At 35.0% G+C, this 22,966-nt stretch overlaps 2 protein-coding genes across 3 annotated transcripts in view; one reads left to right on the top strand and one right to left on the bottom strand.

Annotated features, from left to right (window-relative positions):
- The window catches only part of LOC133522306 (guanine nucleotide-binding protein subunit gamma-e), an 86,742-nt gene extending 68,818 nt beyond the window's left edge, over window positions 1–17,924 (bottom strand). Inside the window, exon 1 of one of the 2 annotated variants that reach the window (XM_061857601.1) lies at window positions 17,786–17,924. The gene's annotated coding sequence lies outside the window, so the exon portion shown is untranslated. Of the gene's footprint in view, window positions 1–11,493; window positions 11,585–17,785 lie in introns of those variants that run through there. The other variant, XM_061857600.1, reaches the window with a different exon arrangement.
- LOC133522301 (acyl-CoA Delta(11) desaturase-like) lies at window positions 865–5,678 on the top strand. Its single transcript, XM_061857589.1, has 3 exons — window positions 865–1,516; window positions 2,305–2,641; window positions 4,646–5,678. The coding sequence occupies exons 1-3, from the start codon at window positions 1,321–1,323 to the stop codon at window positions 5,073–5,075; spliced, it is 963 nt and encodes a 320-aa protein (XP_061713573.1). The 5' UTR covers window positions 865–1,320; the 3' UTR covers window positions 5,076–5,678.
- Window positions 17,925–22,966: the final 5,042 nt, after the last annotated feature.

Genomic DNA, 22,966 nt, shown 5'->3' with positions numbered 1-22,966 from the left:
ATGTACATTTATTCTGAGGTTGTGCAATAGAGAGGATTTGTATTGTATATTGTATTTCATAAAATAGTTTGATTTGTTTCTTATTTTAAAAATAGATAAATCTATATTTGGGTGTAAGGTTTTTTTTGCCACATGAACCGCCTTGCTTGAAACCAATGTGCTGAAGAAAAAAAATCGCTCTCCTTCTTGATGCGACTGGCAAATCATTTTACTTTTTAGCAACTGGGTTTTTTAACCTAATTTATCCCCGCTGAATCCAAATTTGCCAGTTGCCCGATCGAGATCTTGACCGGAAGTGAGATATTCAAGATGGCGGCCAATATTACCCTACATAGCGATTCCTTGTAAGGAGACCCATATTTTTTGATATATTTTATTATAATAATTCGATCAAGTCGATTCGGTCAAGATTTCGACCAAGCAACCGGCAAATTCGGATTCAGTGGGGTCAAATTGGGTAAAAAATCTTGATTACCAAAAAGTAATACGATTTGCCAATCGACATGGATTTTTTCAAAAATATTACCCAACTAAAAGTGTAAATTCTTGTAAATTGCAACAATTAACATTAAGTAAATGAAGATAGTACGTTCAAAAATAATAACAAAGAAGATTCTGTATATTTATCTTGTGTTTGAAAACACAAACATCTTCTTCACAGGTAACGTCAAATAGCTCCTTAGAATCAACGATTGTATTTTCAACTTATCTTCTTAATTATTAATACAGCCATTAATAGAAGAATTAAATTGAAATGAAGTTAACAAAAAAAATCTTATTCATTTATAACATAAGTATAAGATGCTAAAAAAATTGCTACCGATTTTTTAGGAGATGTAGAAAAATAATTAACTTTAAAAAAAATTAAATTAATTAACTTTAATAGAAATTAAGAAAACTTTTCATATAATTTTTTTGTTTCCATTTACCGAACAATACATTACAGCATTTAACTGACAAGATGTATAACACTTGTCAACAATTGTTTGTATGTCATTATCAACGTGTCATTTTACTTATCAACGTGAAGTGGCCAGTTAAATGTTAGGTAAAAGAGGTTCTAGAATCTGTTCAATGAGGTCTCATTAACAGGGTGTTTTTACGTAGCAAATTTGTTTTCCAATTTTCTCCAAAAAACATCATACAACATAGGTATATTTTTCATACTTAAATATACTCCAGGAGCCAAGTACTATCAGCTGTAAAAATATTGGTAGCTAATTTGTTAGCATCTTATATAAGAAATACCCGTACACCTATGTCTGTAAGTGGTGTTCTTGGCTTATATTTCATGTGGTTATTCATCATTTCAGTTTTGCAATGGCTCCAAACGTGACCCACGACGAAGTTGAGGAAGAGCCAAGGGGCCTACCAAAGCTGGTTGCCCCACAGGCGGACTCCTATCGGTTCCACGTTTCTTACTTTACCGTTCTGCTGTTCTTATACTGGCACGTGGGTGCCCTCTACGGACTCTACCTCTGTTTCACATCAGCTCGTTGGCATACTATCTTCTACGGTAATTGTTATGTTATTAAAATCCACCCCACTAGTAGTACTATTAAGAGTACTAGTATCTGCCCCATCGGTTATATATGTCTTATATAACCGATCAGCAGGGCTAAGATGGGCGGTTGTCTATCATTTGTCACCATACCTGTCACGCTCTAACAAATATGTAAGAGCGAAAGTGACGTATGATATGACAAGTGACAAAAACACGACCATGATACCGCTGCTGCTGTTCGTATATTATCCGTAAGGATCTATTGTACTCTGAAATGGTTCCTATATTCTTCAAAGTATTATAACTTTTAGGTTTTAGAATAATTGATGAAGCTTCTTCACTTTAAGATATTACTACATTCTTTCTTTTGTATGTATGTAAACTCGCCTTGTACCAATAAAGCTACATTATAGTGGAAGAGCGGTGTCTCTTGACACAAGTATTTCGTTATTTAAAAAGAGACACCAATCTGCATATTGTAAACTTTTTGTTGTTACTGAATAAAATATTTTTATTTTTATTTATTTATTATTATATTGGCTTGTAGTCGCTTTAGTTCTGTAGTGGTCGCCCTACACGAATTGAACTTCTGTTTGACATCAGCAACAGCACTTTGTCCTACTGAGGGTCATTCGCTACGTTATGTACGTAGACCACAATTAAACACCACAGCACGTAAGTTACTCTAAGAATGCATGTTTGGGAATGTGCAATTTTGCCGAAATATCGGGAATCGGGATGTCAAATATACATATTAAATAGCCCGTTTTTTAAAAATGTTACTGTTTAATTCTTTGCAGCTGCAATCATGACCGAGCTATCAACGCTAGGAACTTTCTGTGGGGCTCATCGTCTCTGGAGCCACAAGAGTTACAAAGCCAAGCTACCCCTCGAAATAATTTTGGTCATCCTTCAAACGCTGGGTGGCCAGAACTCAGTTTATACTTGGGTTCGGGACCACCGCATGCACCACCGCTATAGTGACACGGATGGCGACCCACATAATGCTACCAGGGGATTTTTTTACTCACACATCGGGCACGCGTTTGTGCATAAACACCCTGAAGTTAAAAGGCGAGGAAAAGATATAGACATGTCTGATATATTGAACAATCCTGTTTTGGCATTTCAAAGAAGGTAAGTTATCTAAGAGAGATTTAGAATCTGGTGGAGTTCTAATGCGGTACTCGGCGATGTCCTAAATTATTGAGGCTTCGAGCTGTAAAGCGTTATTGTGATACATTTTAACGTAGGTGTAGATATTAATGCGACGAGTGCGCGACACGTACCGAGTGCCTTTTGCAGTACCTAACGACTTTTCAGGTTAATGTATATTTTATACATATTATATAAAACATATTCAATGTGACGTACTTGCTTTTAAAGCCTCGTGCGAATACCCAAAATCACGCGCGGATACCTATTTTCGGCGTTGAATAAAATTTTTAAAGGTCCTTTTTCTTAAATAACTTGTAAACGGTGGCCATAGCAATAAATGTTCCTTTACGCAAAAAGTCTATATAAAATTTCCTACGAAAAAGATTCAGTATACTTTGTCGCTAGAATCAACATTTAAAAAGATATTAAAGCGAGAAAGTTAATGAAAATCAATTTTATGGTCCATTTTTCTATATTTACGTAAATAACTCGTAAACGGTGGCCAATTCCAAAAAACGTTGTTAAACGTTAATAATCTACACAAAATTTTCTACGGGCCGTATGACTCAAATACGGAAGTGTACCGTAAATAAGTGAATGTTAAATATAGAGGGCACTTTTTGTGGGATTAATGAGATAATTAAAAAAACAAAGTTTTGCGAACTAAACTGTGTTCAAATGAAAGGTCTTGTTGTGAGGATCTCAAGTATATTTTTTTATAATTTTATAATATAAATAGTTTAGTAATTAATCAAGAAAATAGGCAATAAATGACTATAAATATGCAAAAGTCGAGCTCCGCGTAGGCCTGAAGCCCCCAAGCGTTTGGAAGAGGCATACCTACATGCGAGGCCGAAGGCCGAGTTGCGGGAGATTAATGCTTAAATGCCGAATAATGGTCTAAGTATCTTAATTGCGAAGGCCAAAGGCCGAGCACCGAGGTCCGAAGTCGTTTTTAGTGTTCAAGCGTAAGTTGAACTTAAGACAAAAAATGCGGCTAGGATTTATTTGGCACACAGCCGCAATGATACTGGACTATTAACAATTAGGTACTTGTATTGTATCGTTCCGTGTTTGAGAACTACATTCATGCAGCTCTGTCTCCGGCCTTCGCTTTTACGCACGTGACGGCACCGTACATGAAACCTATGGACCTATGGACTTCTGCAACCTCTGGAGTTGCAGAAATCCATAGGCTAGGGTGACTACTTACCATCAAGCGAGCCGTATGCTTGTTCCACCCACCGACGTGGTCCTGCTATCACAGCTACTTTGTATCAGTTTTGTATATCAAATAAGAGCAACCGTAAAACATCAAAAAATCCCATATTTTAAATACTACAATCTTACGTATTTTATTGTCGTAGTAATTACTACGAAACTTTTGATAACTTACTTAATTAAGTAAGTTATCAAATGACACCATTTTTTCTAAATATGTCCATGGAATAATGCCACTAAGGCTTATTTTAGCTCCGAATGCATGGTTCCGAGCGCAAACTCAGCGCCATCTACCTTTGTCAGCGGTACATTAAATTCCAAGTATGTAATGGCTTCTTTCCTAAACATCGATATAAAATCTATGCATGTAGCTTTTACCTATAGTTCTGAAGGCACTTTCTGTTACATGTATTTACTATAGTTTTTAGTACGACCCCTTCGGGTATTCAGGGTATTCAAGACGTTTCACTCCCATTTCATTTACAAAAAAAAACATTATTTACAATTGCGCGATGTACGGAACCCTTGGAACGTGAGTCCGACTCGCACTTGTCCGGATTTTTGTTAATAATTTTTGATATTTTTTATGTGCTAATAATAAACGCTTCGAATTCATTCTTCTGGACATCATTACAAATCTTATGAGATATATTATTAGGAGTAGGTAGTACTTATCTCTATTTTTCACCGTTTTCAGTTATTCGAGTAGAGTATTTGAATATGAAAATGATTACATACATTTTTTTAATATCTTTGTTTCAGGTATGCGTTACCAATATTTATTTTGATAGGCTACATAATACCAACTACCATTCCCTTGTATTTCTGGAAAGAATCCTTTAATATCGCCTTCCATGCAAATATTTTGCGGTTCGTTTTTAGCTTGAATTACACGTGTCTAATAAACAGCGCGGCTCACATGTTTGGGAACAGACCTTACGACAAAAAGGTCATGGCCACGGAGAACCTGTCTGTAATGTTAGTGACTCTTGGCGAAGGTTCTCATAACTACCACCACGTGTTTCCCTGGGATTATAGAGCAGCAGAGTTGGGAAGTTGGCTTAATTTTTCGAAGACCTTCATTGATTTCTTCGCTTGGATGGGTTGGGCGTATGATTTGAAGATAGTCGATCAGAAATCGGTCACTGATAGGGTTAAGAGAACTGGAGATGAAACTTATTTTGAAATGTAATGTTATAATATAATAACTGTTATTAGTGACCTTGGTGGCACGGTAAATTAAACCCTTAGTAATAAATAAAAGATCGATAATCAGACAATATTATATCACTATTTTGAAATATAATTATTAAACATATAAAAAATGTTTTTTTTTTCTTTTATAAGAAATCGGTGGCAAACCAGCTACAGTTCACCTGACATTAAGAGGTTACCGTAGTAAATAAATAAAATAAATTATCATTTATTTCAGATCTTTACAATCCATAGATTGTGTTAGTTTATCTAAGCTACGTACCTAATAACTAGTGTTAGTATTTACTAATTACAACTAAACTAAACTAAAAAGTAGGGTAGTAGTAGTAGTTTGCTCACGTCATGCTCTCCAGTAACCCCAGATTGCGTTTTGGCATGTTTTATTCTATGAGGATTTAGTACACAATTGGTACTGAATTTGTTCTTACCTGAAAAAATTTGTACCCCTGTAGTTTGGGAGTACAAGCCAGAGGAAGTTGGGGTTGCTGTAGAGCATCTCTCCAGCAATCCCTACTGAATTCCAACATAGGCTCCAAGTTTTCCAGCAAATAAGACGCTGAAATATTTTGTACTCACTCATGATTTTATTCCCAAGTAGGTAAGTATATTTTGTCACGAGGTATTGAACCTGGAAACTACGAAAGTTGCCAGGAAACTTCTAAATAAAGCTGACTTTTGGCATTGCTTGAAATTAGATGTATCTTAGTACCAAGGCCCAAAATAAGCATAAAAAATTGTATGAAAAGAATGTTCATGAAAGGTACAAAATCGTGGTAATGGTATAAATTACGTACTCATCAATTTCGCTAAGAAAAAAATGACCTCAATGTGATCCAACCAGGAGGTATATAGATTAGAAGCGTGTAATGGAAACATTGTCTGCCTGCCGTCAGATCGATGGACAGCAATTATTAGTCGGGTTTCCACTGCGAATGAACACCGGACTCCTTAATGATTTCGCTTAACTTCAACAAAGGTTCGAACGGACATGGCAGATTGGCAAATAATCAAGATTTAGGAACATACTTCGTATGGACTCCTCAGAACCTTTGTATTTTTTTGTAATTTTAAAGAATTTGTTTAGAAGTTAATTAAGAAAATAGGTAAAAAAAGTTCGACTTGCACTTGGCCGGTTTTTTGGCCGGTTACTTTGCAGCACACTCCTACAGTTCGAGTCATCCTCGATGACGCGCAGATTTGTCAAATCTAACCTTTAATAACATGACAATAAATGTCATGGCACAGGTCTTTGTGAATGACACGATCTATATTTTCGCTAAGTACGTAATTTCCGCTTTAAGAATTAGGGCAACCTTCCATGGGGCACGCTGTGATATGGCTATTTAAACTGAATTTTATTAGTGGTACCTAATTTGGATTAGGTTAGCTTAATTTTAAAGGTTAGGTGAGGTTTAATTTTAAAATTGCTTAGATACCTATATCCGAAAAGCTTTGCATTAAATTCTCCCGAAGCTGAACCCTTAACTCTCAATGTAGGTCAGAAACAGGATGTTTGACCTCCTTGTTGCATTTATTCGTAACTAAAACCAAATAATTTGGACAATTGAGCGTCAGAGAGGTTTGAACTCACTGCTTTGGCTATTTGTAAGGTAAAGAGTTAAAGATATAAACATTAATATATTTAAAATGTGTGATACATATTATAACCCTAAACTCTGTTAAATCTGTGCTTACGCCGTATGACTATGGAAAGTATAGTTTCAGCAGATTTTTGGAAATGGGGAGAGATTTAGCTAATCTTAATCAGCGGCGGCTGGCGACTACAAATTACGGATTTTCACTTACATTAAAGAAAAACTAAAACTACAAAATCTATTAACCGTCGCAAAAAACCTATATATGTAGATATCGGTTTTCGCCCACCCGGTCATTGAACTCTCTTATAGATTTTAGGTAAATACCTACCTATATGTGCAATGGAATATAATGTTTTATGAATCTCGAATGAATATATGAATACGTATATTTTATTTTATGGAAATAAGTGCTAAATTGTTAACACACCATTTTCGGTCCATTTTTACGAAAGTTGAAGGCCGTCCTTTTGTATCTAACTCGAGTCAAGTTTGCAATTTTTTTCCACATTCTTAAATGAATGTCATTATTCATTCATTTTTAAATACTTTACCACAAACAAATTATGTGCCCTCACTTTTTGAATTCTTGTCTAATTATTTAGAATGAAAACAGTCAAAATTGCATTCCCGCGCGTATTTTAAAAAAATACTAAGGTAAAAGACGTAAAAGTTATGTTATGGAAGGTAGAGACAAGGAACATAATCTCCTTAGGCAGAACTGTTGTAAGTGTCCAGCTGTCAGCTATAAATAATAGTTCTAAATCTCTCCAGAGTAGCGCTAGAGTAGCTAAGAACCTAGGCGTTATCGACGGAGTGAAGTGCGCTGTCTATGATTAGATTATTTTCTCAAGTATTCTAGGTATCGTAGCGCCATCTATTTATGGTTTTTTGTCGGACACTTTTTGGTATATGGAGATTCTGTTCCTTGCCTCTACCTTCCATAAGTTTAGTTATGTTAGCAAACAAAACAACATGGCGCACGGAGTGCGCGCGCATTCGTCGAGCGGACTAGGCGCTAGGCGCGCAGCTCTAATTTTACGTCTTTCTTCATAGAACATCTTCAGTTTCACATGCGGAACTGTGGCGAAGTTTCTCTTTCGCTCTTATGGAATTTCCTATTGATTCAATGTACTAAATCTTTTTTCATAGAAGCGCAATCCAAAGCGCTCCGCTTCGCGCGTTACGTATGAAATTATAGCAGTAGGCGAGTAGTCATATGCTAATGAATAATAATTACTTATTTAACTATTATTGACTTGTTTACGATAGAAACATTAATTATGAATAAGTAGTATTTATTATATTGATTAAGTACTATAATTTCATTATGAACATTTATGGGAGTGCACTGCCCAAGCGCTCCTTAAGGCGAGCCGCTACTGATCTTAATGTTAATGTACCTTATGTCTTTATAATAAGGTTGACGAATTGTCAGTCAACATTGTGCACGGTGTACCTATTTAGCATGAGTGTATCTAATTAGACCATCGCTACTGTACACGTCTGACCTTCCATGCCACATCTTTTGTTTCTTACTACTTATGCCAGTGGCGGTGACAGCTTTAACAGGTAATTTGTCATGAATATGAATATATTTAGGTGGTTTTCGGAGGTAAGCAATTTGGCGTGACTTCGGTGGACAATTTATGACTACCTAAATTGTATGTGACTCAAACTAGCTTAAATTTTAAGAAACAGTTGTAAATATTAATTAGAGCTTAATATAATGGTTTTATATTTTAATGAACACCGAAATTAAACACGTAGGCACAGAAATCAAATGAACCCTTATCCACTTTGACTAAGATCCATTCAGAAAAGCATTGTCATGTCGTAAATAGGCCTGACTTTTGTTACGTCAGATAACAGCGTCAATTGAAAATTAATTTCTTGAATTAATTGTATTATTAATATTTCTTAAGAAAAACCTGTGGTCAGAAATCGGCCACTTTATAGACTATGCGTAAATGACATTAAGTGGTTCTAGTAATAACTCTGTTCTTCAAAAAAATCATTTATATTACTATGTGTTTGCTATGGGATCACCAGCTGATTAAGGGTGCTAGAATGTATGCTTTAATTTGGAAACATTATTCGCTACATATTCAACAGGTCTCTCAAGAAAACAGGAAGAAGATAACCAATAGAAGTAAAAAGTTTGGGAGCCCCTGGTTTAACCATCCATTATAACTGTGTCGACGTTAATGATGTGTGAAAGTAATTAACGTGAAACACTACATCGCGTAATCGATGAGCGATTACAATCGTAATCGGTTCAATCGTGATCGAATCAATTGTCAGTCATCGATATTACAATCATTGTTTTATAATAGTTGCATGATACTTACAGAACTACAATGACAATGACGGTTACGCTACAAACGCAGCCGAATTTCATCTTCCCATAGAAACGGAGTTTCGATTTCATTTTAAAATTACGTGAACGATTGTAATGAAACTTTGCATATACAATTGCATGATGTATATCTATGCCTCTACTTATTTTATATAGCTCCAGCTTATAAAACAAATGAAAAAGAGTAAAAACAACTTTATCTGAAGCTACATAAAGTAATTACAAACTAGATATACCTTATCCTATTTAAAGTACATAGTTTCAGAGCAATCTAGGTAGCCGTTTGAAAATAAGAGCGTAACTACGTTTGTATGGAGAATCGAGCTTCCTGCGGACTCTTAAATATAAATTTAAATCATGAATTTGAACATTTCATAAGTGCGAAAGAGGATACATTCAAACAGCCGCTTATACATGTTTCACCTGCAACAATTTACGGGGTGAATATATAGGTCATACTGAGAAACTTTTACAATAGGACCAACGCCGATCGCGATAAAAAATTTGACTGTTTTATAATAGAGCAAGACAACATAAAAATCATCAAATATTCCAATAAAAAAAATGATTGGAAAACCGTACACAATTCATCACAGTTGCGAGGTGGTTGTGCCTGCTCGGTTCCGCGGATATCATGTTTTTGGCTTTTAATTTGTTGTAAGTTTATCGTAAAAAGTAATCGGCGATTTCCATTAAAAAATAAAAGTGTCCCTTTTTAAATGCAATTTTTGTATTTTCAGCTTTTGTGCTTATTGTTACAAATTTAAAAGTGCATTTTCGACCTATATTCTTGATTTTTTTCTATCGAGTGAAAGTCAATCAGGATTCGAAGCGATGACAAATCCTCATCTATTAGAAAAAAAAACTCAAAATTGCTTATTAAATTTTTGGCAACTAAATTGTGATATAAAAAAGCGGTACGATTTTTAAAAACCCCGCTCCCTGAACCTACTTAATTGCTTTATATGCATGTATGGGCATACCGCGCATGCGTAACTCATTCAACATTTGCAACTCACTTTTCATCGATAAGACCACTTAAAGCCCTGTAACCTACCAATTTGTAGTCGAGTCAAAGTGTCGCACCGCTAACCTCAAATTCTAAATGAGTTAATGAGTTTAATTAAAATTAGTGTCTCGAGAATTCCGCAAGATGGCAACTGAGGTGTTATTTATGTTTCGCGAGTACTCGCTTCAAACTGGCCAGTATAATTAAGTCTTTGAATAGTCATAGTTGTGAGGGAACTTGAGGTCTCAATTATTTTGGTTTGTTTGTGAATATTTGCTGTCAGCAAATGAGATAATAGTCCTTTTAAGCCGCTGCCTGACAACAGCACAATTGGATTACTTTACCGCATTATGGCTTAAGTCCGCGATGGAAAAAACGATTGTTGGACAGTTTTCCTTGTGCGTGAGGTAATGGGTATTTTATGTTGTAATCATTTATCTTTTGGTATTTTCAGAATTATATTTTATATGCAAGCCATATATGTGCCTCATTATTAACAATTTTATAAACGTTATAATAAATTATAAATAAATAATTACATTAAATTAAAATCAATCAGATAAACCAATGATAGAATAGACAAAAATCACTATTTTCTTGTTAAATAGATTATTGCGTATCAGTGTGAGTAATTCATAATATTGTTTCTATATCCTCAGAAAATGTTACATGTTTTTACTTACGTGTTACATAATACAATACAGCAGGTGCAATTATTGTTAGAATACTATTGAGTTTTGCAATCGACTTTTATAATACCTACAGTTAGCGAGTATTATTAAAACAATGGGACACAAATCTAAACAAACAATTCAATGAGGTAAGTAAATATTATCTAGTATATGCCGCTCATCAATACTTTAAATTAAATGATTTTTATAGGTAAGTGCCAAAAACATAACATTATCTTTGCTATTGAGTTGCCGTGTAAAAAAGAAACAAATATTAACACATATCTGTTAAAATACACTGAACACTAAAATAAATGTTTATTATTTGAGGTTAACAGTTCTTCTATTTTCTAACATTAATAGGTTCAACTTTGAGTTAGCTTTATGGCATGATGATTAAACCAAGCAAAACTAAGTAAAACAAAACAAAATATACAAACTTTGCACAAATCCAATCGCACACAACACCAAAACAAGCGCAAATGTAGTTATTTCAACAAAAATATTGGCCTACTCTGACGTTCGCTGCCAACGAGACACTAACTCAATTAGAGCTAATTTGATTACTCCAATAATCCTCGCTTGACACGACACTGCCACGAATTTACTTCAAAAATACGTCACTTTTACCTCAAAAACAAAAGGCAGATATTAATAAAATCAGGCGATATATCGAATGACTTTCATTATTTACAACACTGGCCACTTCTAAACACCAAAGACAGAATAGAAAAAAAAGTGTTCTAATTTTAAATTCGTACCGTTTTTAGATCGCGTGTCCTAATGAAAAACAACCGTCTATCTTGAGTGCTAGTGGGACTGTAATACAAACCTAGTATGGGCTCGTTCGCGCTACGCTCTGATTGGGAAAGCATGTATCATGCAACGGGGAATTAAAATATCTTTTGCTGTGAATATTAACTAACGGATGTTCCATTGATTTACTTATTTGCGTGTAGCAGCTGACAATGGTTAATGAGTGTATTTAAATTTCGATAAATTAGATCACGAATTTGCATAAATATTTACGTTTTCGTGATTAATTAACAAGGAAATCAGTTGGCGTTTAATTAAAGGAATAGTTCATTCATTATTTTCAGGATTAATGGTTTAATTTTTATTAAACCAATTAAGATCTGACTTCTCTATTTTTACTATTTGTAATTGTAGCAATGGTTTAAAAACTTGTTTTTAATCTGAAAACGAGTACTTATTTATAGAACTTAAACATGCACTTATACGTATGAAAGTGTATCTAATTATACATAGATACTTGACTTGCCTGTCGTCCCTTTGAAAAAAGATTCATCAAAACGGTCGTAAAATTAAAATAAATGTTTTATGAGTACACTTATCATCTTAAAAGGGTAGATTGTTTTGATATATTATATACAGTACCCCTAGTGTAAATATTTTCGACAGCGAAACGTGACGTACGCGTTTGCGTTAAGTGTCATTTTGTATGAGATTTTTGACTTTCCAAAACGTCCCGCTTGGCGCGCTGTTCAAAAACCCATACAAAATGAGACTTAACGCAAACGCGTACGTCACGTTTCGCTATCGACTAAATTTACACTAGGGGTACTGATTGTGTTTAAATACGACACATTAATAGTTAAATCTCTGCAATATGAGTTTTACCGTACATAAAAGAAATTAGGTTGCATTGGGGAACGAACACTTCTGGAATCCCGAAATACCGGAATATTGGACCGATCTTTACTATATTTCAATACAGGAATTGAAAACAATCAATATCGGAATTCCAGTAATTGTATTTTTTTAGTGTCATTTAAAGAAAATAAGTTACGACGTAAACTTTAATAAATATGAAAAAGAAGATGGCAGTTGACACAGAAACTTATAAAAATTATGTACCTTAACTGTAAATTTATAACAAAATATTAAAAGTGGACCATTTTTATTCATATTTGACCAATTTTACCTCACGAATATAAGTATATTTTTAAATGGTAATCATCTTACGGGTATTAATTCTGGAATTTCGGTATTGAGGGCCAATATCGGATTTTAATAACGTTATTGTACGTTTTTAGTCACATTAAGTTACTGAGGAAAACCTAGGCTCCCTAAATGAGCCGAAACAAAATGTCGGTACAATGCTAGGAAAATTAGGCACCTATGATCGGTATCTATTGAATATGAATACTTAAATTAAGTGTATAAAAAATATGTAGTTTTTTTTAATAGAGTATAAAATGTAAATTTTCAGTTACCACGTTGTAGCGATGTATCGACGGGCTAATAGCCGCACACAGGTGCCTACGCGTGTGTGGGTGGATGCATATTGACCGTTTAATGCTATGAGCTAGGCAGGGTACCTGTCCATTGTCTTACGTCACAGAGTATGTCTATGACACAGATCTAGAATGACGTACGCTTAATGATAACTGAAATGTGCAAAAGGGACGCCATCACGTAAATATGGACGTTTCATGAGTGCGAAAGAGACATGGCAACAAATTCAAAAACATTACCATTTTTGAGGTTCTATACAAAGTGGCCGTATTGAATGCACCAAAACGTAAGGTTAGGTTAGAGTGGCTGGTTAGATTATAGAATAAACTATTAGAAAAACAAATAATTTACGCAATCACGTGTTAATTCTTATATAAATCGACCTAGTCCCACAGTAAAGTCAATAAGGCTTGTATTGTAAGAAGAGAAATGAATTTGAAATACAAAGAACATAATTAAAATGAACTTGAATGTGACCGTAATAAATTAGAAAGGGTGCGTCTACTCTATTCCTAGGTAACCTAAGTAAAATTAACTGGATAATAGCAAAGTAAATCTAAATTAAACCCCTTTAACTCTTTTAATTGTCATTTAAAACAAAACGACTCTGATATTAAGCCATATATTAAAGTCATGTCTACTTTGCACACAAAGTACCCTATTTGCATAATGTAACAGAATTTACATAATTAAGTAGGTAAGTAATGTATAATTTTATGAAAATACACGCATTTTAGAGCTGTAGTCCGATTCAGTTTCAACAATTTATCCATTTGATCTTGTTTTGATTCGACCTTGACGAATGCTAAAGATAAAGATAGTTTATTATTCAAGTAGGCATATTACAATGCGCTTATGAACATCAAATAAAGCTACACTAGCTCTAACCGTACACCTGAACCCGAGAAGATTTAAATCCCCCCTCAATAGGAGGAGGGTATCCCAATATGGATCGGCAAGAAACTCGGGGGGACACATCTTTTCCAAACATTACATAAGATGCATAATATAAGATTTTTTTTTATTACTATAGAAACTTACTATCAAATCATACAAATATACGCTCCTTTAGAAAACATATCGAATCCTCACAAAGAGAAAAGAAAAATATAATAATAAGGAAATGAGAGTATACATATAAATCGGACAGATTGCTATACCTACAAAAAATATTTGATGTGCTTTCTTACCTGATCTGTGTCAACTATACAATAATTTTACATATACACATAATATAGTGATTTTAATTGCTACTTGTTTTTACAGTTTCTGGTTTGGAGCATGCATGTTTGTCTGTCAAGAGATGCGCGCTAATCACCAAGACAACCGTCAAGGTCGTATCAAAACTAGATCAGAATCATAATGAATTATTAAATTAGAATTGACCTCCCGGTGAAATGAAACAGGGTATTTGTTAGTGTTTTTTTCGCTCGTGTAAGAAGGGATGCGAAAGGTGTTAGAAGTGTGAGAGGAGGTGATAGGATGGAAGCAATTCTTCGCAATGGAGAAGGCAACTTTTAAACGAATATTGCCGATGTTTCATAAAAAAGGTAAATTTGTATGGCGGAAAGAAGTTTCCGTCTGTTTTTTTTTTATGGATCGGATTTTCATCCCGAATTGCTTGGTAAGTAATATTGCGATTCACTTTTTACTTTTAGCACTAGTTCAATAAATCAAAATTTAGTGATATGGAAACGCGCACAATCCTATGGCGGCAGCGTCTGACATAGCAACGAAGCATACATATAATGAGTGCTGGACTCATAGACCACAGTCGATAGAGTCCGTATTATATAGCTTATGAAAACGCGGTCAACACTCAACAAACCTATTTAAACTCAGTAAACAATGCGCCGCGAGCTGTACACTTTAGGGAAGTCACACACGGCAACTTTAAGCAGCAATTCAGTGGTAATAAAAAAAACTGTTTATTATAATAAAGTTCTAAAATTACAATTTTTTACTTCGCATAATCTATTTATTGTAAGTTTGTAAGCTAATTATGTCGCTGGTCTTATTCCCTCGCGAGACTATAACGCGTTGTCTCGCTCAAAGATCGGAGCGACGTGCGAATCGTATGCAGTGTGCCATGCGCCTTAGGATACAATAAAACGAGGTTGTTCATCTAATGGTTGCCGATAATCGTATTATGAGGGTTCTAACTTGATATTGTTTTTACGAAAGATGTTTTCTGATACAATTTACTGCAGCAACCTAAATATGTTTATTCCTAGACCTAAAAATATGTTGATATCTATAATTTACAAGATAGTAGCGAAGGATCAGTTTACCGAAAACTTGAACAGTAAAAGATCAGAAATCCTTTTCTGATAAAAGAAAGTAGGAAGCAATGATCGGATCGAAGGATCGAATCTCGTAATTAACTACAATAATACAATATTTTTAATAACATGTTTATCCATGATTTTTATTATATTCGACGTCAAAGTGACATAGACTGCTACTTGTCTCCGATAATTAGTAATAATAATAAGATAATTTTGTGGATGTGTACAAACTCAAATGAACTATTGCATTCTCATATAAAGTTTGGAAGTTTCAAATTAGTGATGTCCGCTAGTCTCACGCTTCGTCTAATAGGCAAGTGATCTGTGTCTGTACTACCGACATACGTACAGTTGACGTCAAAAATATCTACATATCTCTCGCCTTATTACGATGGGGTTAGGTGCAAAATTGAGGGTTTACCTTTAACGTAAACTTGTTATATGTACGTGACAAAACATAACACTAAATCATCCGTGTTTAGAGTTAGACTAATCGATTTGAGTTAGTTTGAGTTGAGGTAAATATTAAACACGTGTGTAATGTAATTGAATGGATTGTCTTTTGAGGTAATCAAACATGGGTCTCTAGCAGTTTTGAATGATTCACGGTTAGTTTCACTAGAGTTAAATCGACCGGGATATAAACCATGATTACCTTTTATAGTTTTTGAGCTCCCGATATTTCGACGCAGTTAACGTGCATCTTGTTCACGGGAGTTGGTTTATAAGCCGTTCGATTTAAGTCATGGGTCTCTAGGTTGTTTTATAGTTTTTAATAACATATAAATTTCCTCATAATTCTGAACACAATTGAATCGTCATCCTTAACGATTGATATAAGTGTGTCTATATCTCTTGACTTGAGATATCTCATCATCATCACATCAGCGCTATTTGTTCCGGTCCTGAGGGCCTACCGCGAACCACATAAGACGTGTTGCCTCCCTGTCACACTTATGTACACATTTACAAATGCGACAGAGACGCAACACGGTAGGCCCTCTGAGCTAATCTCATCCAGAAGTGACCAGGGCTATAACCGCGAAAATCCAAGTTCGTCAATTGCGGGCCTTTTTCTCTGTCGCTCTAATTACCATTTAGTGAGAGTAAAAGAGTAAAATCTTCCGATTGTCGTACATCCAATGAACTAACGGACGCCAGTTGCTCCTTTCAACCGAAAGCAGCTACCATTTCGTTAACATTTTGGTTCACCTGCCATCATTCCTACCCTGTCCTGAAGATAAGATACCTTTAGTGAATTTTATACAAGGTGGGCCCCAAAATATAATACGCTAACACGCTGTCAGTTATCACATTATTTTAGCCCCTTCAATTTGCCTAAATCTTGTGAATTTCCCCTGGTACAGCAGTATTTTAGCAAAACAAAGAGCTCGATAACTTCTTCCATCGAATACCCCCGTGACATTAATGTGGTTATTGGAAATCTATAAGAAGCCGGTTACATTGTTAACTTTCTACGAACACCCGAGGGCTCTTCAAAGACTGGAATATTAATTGCCAGGTATTGTGTCTATAATGTATTGTTTAGACATCTTTTTGTATTTTTTTTAGAACGATCTTTTTTGCTTATGTACTAATTCAATCATCATTTGGTATTCACCAGTCGCTTTTCGGTGAAGGAAAACATCGTGGGGAAAGGAAAAAATCAGACTTATCCCAATAAGGCCTAGGTTGGAAGGTCAGATGGCAGTCGCTTTCGTTAAAACTAGTGCCAACGCCAATTCTAGACATTATTTAGTTGCGAGGTGAAACCCAGGTTCCCATGAGCCATGGCAAAATGCCGGGACAACGCGAGGATGATGTGATCTTTCCTACTGTATACAACACAACCGAGGTTTGAATCCTAGGCTTTTGACCACACCATAATACATATGTAAAAGGTTATTCCCTCTTGGAAGTATAGCACATACTGTTCCATAGAAAAGAGGAAAATTTTGGAAAAAAAGGAAATCCTATAAACCTAGGGTGGTTTAAGGTCTTAGCACATTATTACAACTCAACAGCCACTCGACTCAAAATTAAATATTGAAATTAAAGCCTTATCTTGTATGTCCTATAGTACAATGTTAAAATTTAGGTAACTGTCGGGTGGTCTACGCGTCGTCCACTCGTCGTCCACTAAGATGAACCAAAAGTGAGTTGAGTTGGTGTGGAATTGGTATAGTGTGCGAAGACCTTTATAGGATTTCCTTATTTTTTCCAAAATTTGCAATACAAGAAAAATTCAAAAGCTGAAACCAATAAACCTAGAATATATTATGCTGAAGCGATCAACATCAAAATGAAAGTGATTTGTTAAGATTTAGTTAGTGGAAACAATTATCTCCCGAAATGGAATTTCATAGAAAAATGCCGTTATTCTTTGAGCTGTGTAAAAGGCAGTCGAAATTCAGAAATTTAAATTTACGGATAAATCAATAAATCTAACACTATTATAACACTTGTTTAAATTAGGTAACTATATAAAATTTAAATAAAATTTTACCTTATTAAAAAGTGAGTTATATCCATTTAACTGTACTATAACTTTTTAAGAATTTTCACCATTTTCACACATTATTTCACTAAATGTAATTGAGACGCGTAAAACTAATAATTATTTACATCGACATTTTCTATACGTTTCAACACAATCATGGTTTGAAGAATACTAAATGTGTGGGTATATATATTTTCTAGACGCACATTTAATCATTGAATGCTCCCGTAGGCCAACCTATTTGAGACAACTAAATAGTCGCGATACCAACAATAAAATAATAACCACAACCTCAACCGTTAATAAAGGTATCAAAATAAATTCGTCATTCTGGAATAATTAACATAAAACTCTCTTTTCCTCAAATTGAATGTCTTCCTTTTCTACCCTCACTTTTTAGATCGTATTCGAATGGCCGTTCCGATACTCGCAGATCGAGTCAAGCCAATGAATTTTATGAAACGACACCTTATAATTTTTTTTTTTTTCATTATTTTACTAGTAATTAAATTTTAAATCGCATATAGAAGGATGGTTTAAAACGATTCGCTTACATTATGGTCAGATTATAATTACCGATGGAACTTCAAAATAGCGAAGTTTCTTTTCTTTTGTTCAGTACCCCTAGTGTAAATAAATTCGATTTCGAAACGCAACGTACGCGTTTGCGTTAAGTCTCATTTTGTATGGGTTTTTGAACAGCGCGCCAAGCGGGACGTTTTGGACCGTCAAAAATCTCATACAAAATGACACTTAACGCAAACGCGTACGTCACGTTTCGCTGTCGAAAATATTTACACTAGGGGTACTGTACCCCTAGTGTAACTAAATTCGATTTTGAAACGTGACGAACGCGTTTGCGTTAAGTCTCATTTTGTATAGGATTTTGAGTTTCCAAAACGTCCCGCTTGGCGCGCTCTTTCTAAATCCAATACAAAATGAGACTAAACGCAAACGCGTACGTCACGTTTCAAAATCGAATTTAGTTACACTAGGGGTACTGATACCGCAATGTAATGAAAATTGCATGCAAGTTCTTGCTATAATAGTCTAAACCTCGCTTTACTTATTTGCTTTGCTTAAAGGTTCACTGGTAAAGAATGCGTCATGGTATTAAGTTCACTTTTACGTCTTATTTATTTTGTGCAATAAAGATTGAATAAATATATAATATTGATAGTTTGTTATGCAGTGAACTAACATAGAAGTATGCAACTAATGAAGAATTAGTCTTAGAGCTCAACGAGGGGGGGCGGGTTAAGGGTCGGCAACGCGCATGTAACTCCTCTGGAGTTGCAGGCGTACATAGGCTACGGAGGCTGCTTACCATCAGGCGGGCCGTATGCTTGTTTGCCACCGACGTAGTATAAAAAAAAAAAAATTAAACCATTCTTTAGCAAACACCTGTTATTATAAACTGTTATGAGATTATGTTATATAAGTATTTACGTGCACCTGCAATAACTACATACGATATACGCCTGCCACCTTCATAGGTGCACAACAAAATATAATTTAAAGCGTACATTTTGAACACAATCGGGCCGAGAATAATAGTTAGCTGTCAGGCGTCAGTGCGACAAGGGTACAAATAGTACAATAGTTCGCTTCACATAGAACCGAGTCTTTGCAGGTATCGACTTGGCTACGTGAATAGTATTATAGAGGAAGAGCTAAGCTTAGAGTGCTATACTTATTAATACATGTATATGAAAGTTAGTAAGTATTTACTAACTTTTAGGATTACTCCACGTGACTTTGTCTGCGTGGAATAATCCTGTCACAATGTTGGCCAAAACATTAACGCAATTAACCAATATTTGCCACTACCCATTATAAATTGAACCGTAAATTGTTACCATCCGTTACGTTTTACGGATCAATTTATAATGGTTAATTGTCAATTGCAATTAACGTTCGGCCAACACTGCTATGTCATTTGTAGGGCATCAAACTATCTCCATGCGAAATTTTATCTAAATTGGTTTAGCGGTTTAAGCGTGAAGAGTTGCGTTTGCATTTATAAGTTATATGGAAGGTAGGTATGGTAAAACTTATCCAACTTTGGAAAAGAAATTAACTACATTTTTTTTTACGATACAGGAGGCAAACGAGCTGACGAAATACCTGATGGTAAGCCATTACCGTCCCCCTTGCACCAGACCATCCGCAACACCAGAGAGGTTGTAATTGTAAGTGCGTTGCCGACCTTCAAGATAGGAATACACTCTTTTCTTGAAGGTTTGGTTTTTATTAAATATATGACTTCTATTTGAGTATGTAAACTCATTGTTATTAAGCTTGAAACGCACTTAATTAAAACTGAATACTTATTAAGCTTCAATCTTATTATAAATAAGTTTCCGCGAAGCTTGATTCAAACTAAATATAAGTGCGTTTTTATCTACTCGTATGTATGGAATGAAGTGAGCACTCTTAAGCTTATTATTTTGTCTATGACTGTACAAATGCCTACCTTCATTGTGATGTTTACGTTGAAAGATGTGGGATTCTTGGATTGTGTGCTAGGAGGAAATTTTTGAAATATACATTGGTAATAATACTATTGATTAGGTAATAAAACTAAAGACAAAACAAACTTTAATTATTTACACTGATATACAAATAAACAATAATTCAATTTTTTTAAGACTAATTAAATAAAAAATACAAACATTAAAAAATACCTAAGGACTTACAAATAAACTATCAATAAACTTAACTATAAATTTAATAAAACTAAACCTTAACTAACCTCTAAAAATTAGTCAAACAACCCACCCCGAGCATAATTTAGAAACAAATGGAAAGTGGAAAAATTCACTTGTAATCTCGGTACCTCAGTTTTTTTAAATACATATTGACAGAGCGATGGGCTAGTGATTCATAGCCACGAGTTCGAGTCTTGCTCGAAGTTGAGATTTTTTCCACTTTTCATTTACTTCTAAGCTTTGTGACGTTTGTAGACGTTTCTGCCTTGTACAAAATTAATTTGGCATATTTTTTCTAAATTCTTGGTTACGGACATTAATTGTTAAGGTTTACATTTCACATTTTATACCGTTAGTATTGGCAACCAAGCTAATTGCTTGAACACTAAATGGCTCAACAATTTAAGTCCGTGACTTTACTAGCTCAATTTCTCATGCACACTTTTATTTAACATCACGTCAAAATTTTGAATCCGCTCTACCAAGTGACCCATTTTTGTAGCTTGTAAGTGTTACCATGGATCCGTCCGTGTACGTATGATACAAAATCGCAAATCGAATTTAATATAATTTTCACTTGGAATTTGCCATAAAAACCCATCCCGACTAACCTTCCCTGAACGTTTCCTAATATTAATTCTTATCAGTAGACTTTCATTATCCTGCGAGGGTGAATATTATGTGTGTGCGTGCGGGCGTGTGTGTGTATGTGCTAGTCCACTATTGTACTTATTCTATAGATATATTAAGAATTACACAAACCTCTTCACATCTACCTCCGTTTTCCTGTCAAATTTCCAGAAGCTCTCAATTTGCTTGTAAGCACTTAAAAGCCTTTTAAATGACCTCAGTAATTTTCGGCTGACAGTTCCGTTGAACGATATTTAATGGGAGTTATAGGAGCAATGGATTCTGACATCGCATGCTATCGGGGTTTTAATGGAGTTGGATCGGTGAACTGGGGTGTCAATTAGCGAGCGCGTAGATCGCTATAACCAGTAATAGTATACGTTATATAAATACTTATATGTGAAATATGGTATCATTCACAGATATCATGTAATGTAACTTGTTACAAGTAAAAAAATATATAGAAGATGGCTCTTGGATGGATGGGGGTTGGCTCGGAGGACATGGTTCAAAAATTAAAGGCCAACAATAAATATGCGTAAAGGCATTAGGTCCGCCATTTGTACTTATTTTTATTGTGCAATAAAGTTTAAATAAATAAATAAAAATATGGGAGTTACAGTAGTAATGGATTCTAACATCACATGCTATCGGGGTTTTAATGGGGTGGGATTGGTGAACTGGGGTGTCAATTAGCGAACGAGTAGATCACTAGAAAAACCAGTAATAGCAAAGAAAGTTTGAAATATAGGTTTATTGTCAAAGAAAATTTTTGTAGCCGCAGTATATTTACTGCCATCTTTCGACACATGATTAAAATGTTTAGAACGCCATTTGACTTTGATCCTTATTATATGTTTTTTTGTTAACTATCAAAAAGTGGTGCCATCTAATCGATCAAAGGCCACAGGTATGGCGGCATCGTTTCGAGCGATGGTGCCACAAACTTTAGCTGCCTTTTGATGCCTTCTTTGACAATTCACCTCTATTCCAAATTCTCTTTTGATATGAGTACTTTTGACGCGTTGTCTTATCCGCTATAATAATGATGCTGACTGTACACTACCCACAGTTTATATATTATAAATGAACATTAATTACAGATAATATATTACCCACAGTTTATTAGTGGTAGAGCACAGAAGACCAGCTACAGGCTGAGGGTGTTCCAGCTTCGATCGCGCCACTACGTGCACTTCAATTCTTTTGTGGTGGGCATGCCGGGGCCGTTGCAGGGGACCATCGAATGCGCAGACTTTTGGCCGAAGGGTGTCGTGTTGAAGGGTGATATTTTACTAACCATATATGAAATTTTGAGTCTGGAATAAAGATATTTAGAGGTTCCGGGGCTAACTGCTGAATCCGACACAAGAGCAGCCGATTCAATGGAGCCACGCTGTTTTGTTGCTTAAATAGTTTTATTTTCATAAAATGTGTTTTTTATGTATGTAAATGAAAGATAAGGGAAAGAGACACCTTGTAGGACATCCTCATGCTGTTTCTCTTAATTGCCCTGGACAAAATAAACTATGTTTCTCTTACCCCACAAGATTTATACGGCCACCACCAGTTTGACACTGATAGCCATACAAAATGAGACATAACGCAAACGCGTACGTCACGTCTCGTTATAGAATAAATTTACACTAGGGGTACAGAAAGTAAGTTACGCACACGTTAGCGAATACGCCAGGTTGACACTAATAAAAATAAGGCAGATATGGTTACTTGGTAAGGTTACTGAAATAATAAGTAACAAGTAGGAAATTATCTAAAACATTAATCTTTCGACAAATTTTCTTTGATTCAACCCTGAATCAAGAAAACAGTATACAAATTGATAGTT

Source organism: Cydia pomonella, chromosome 10 (genome assembly GCF_033807575.1).
Source record: "Cydia pomonella isolate Wapato2018A chromosome 10, ilCydPomo1, whole genome shotgun sequence".
Taxonomy (NCBI): Eukaryota; Metazoa; Arthropoda; class Insecta; order Lepidoptera; family Tortricidae; genus Cydia; species Cydia pomonella.
The sequence above is the reverse complement of the archived record's forward strand: the minus strand, read 5'-3'. Positions and strand labels throughout refer to the sequence as shown.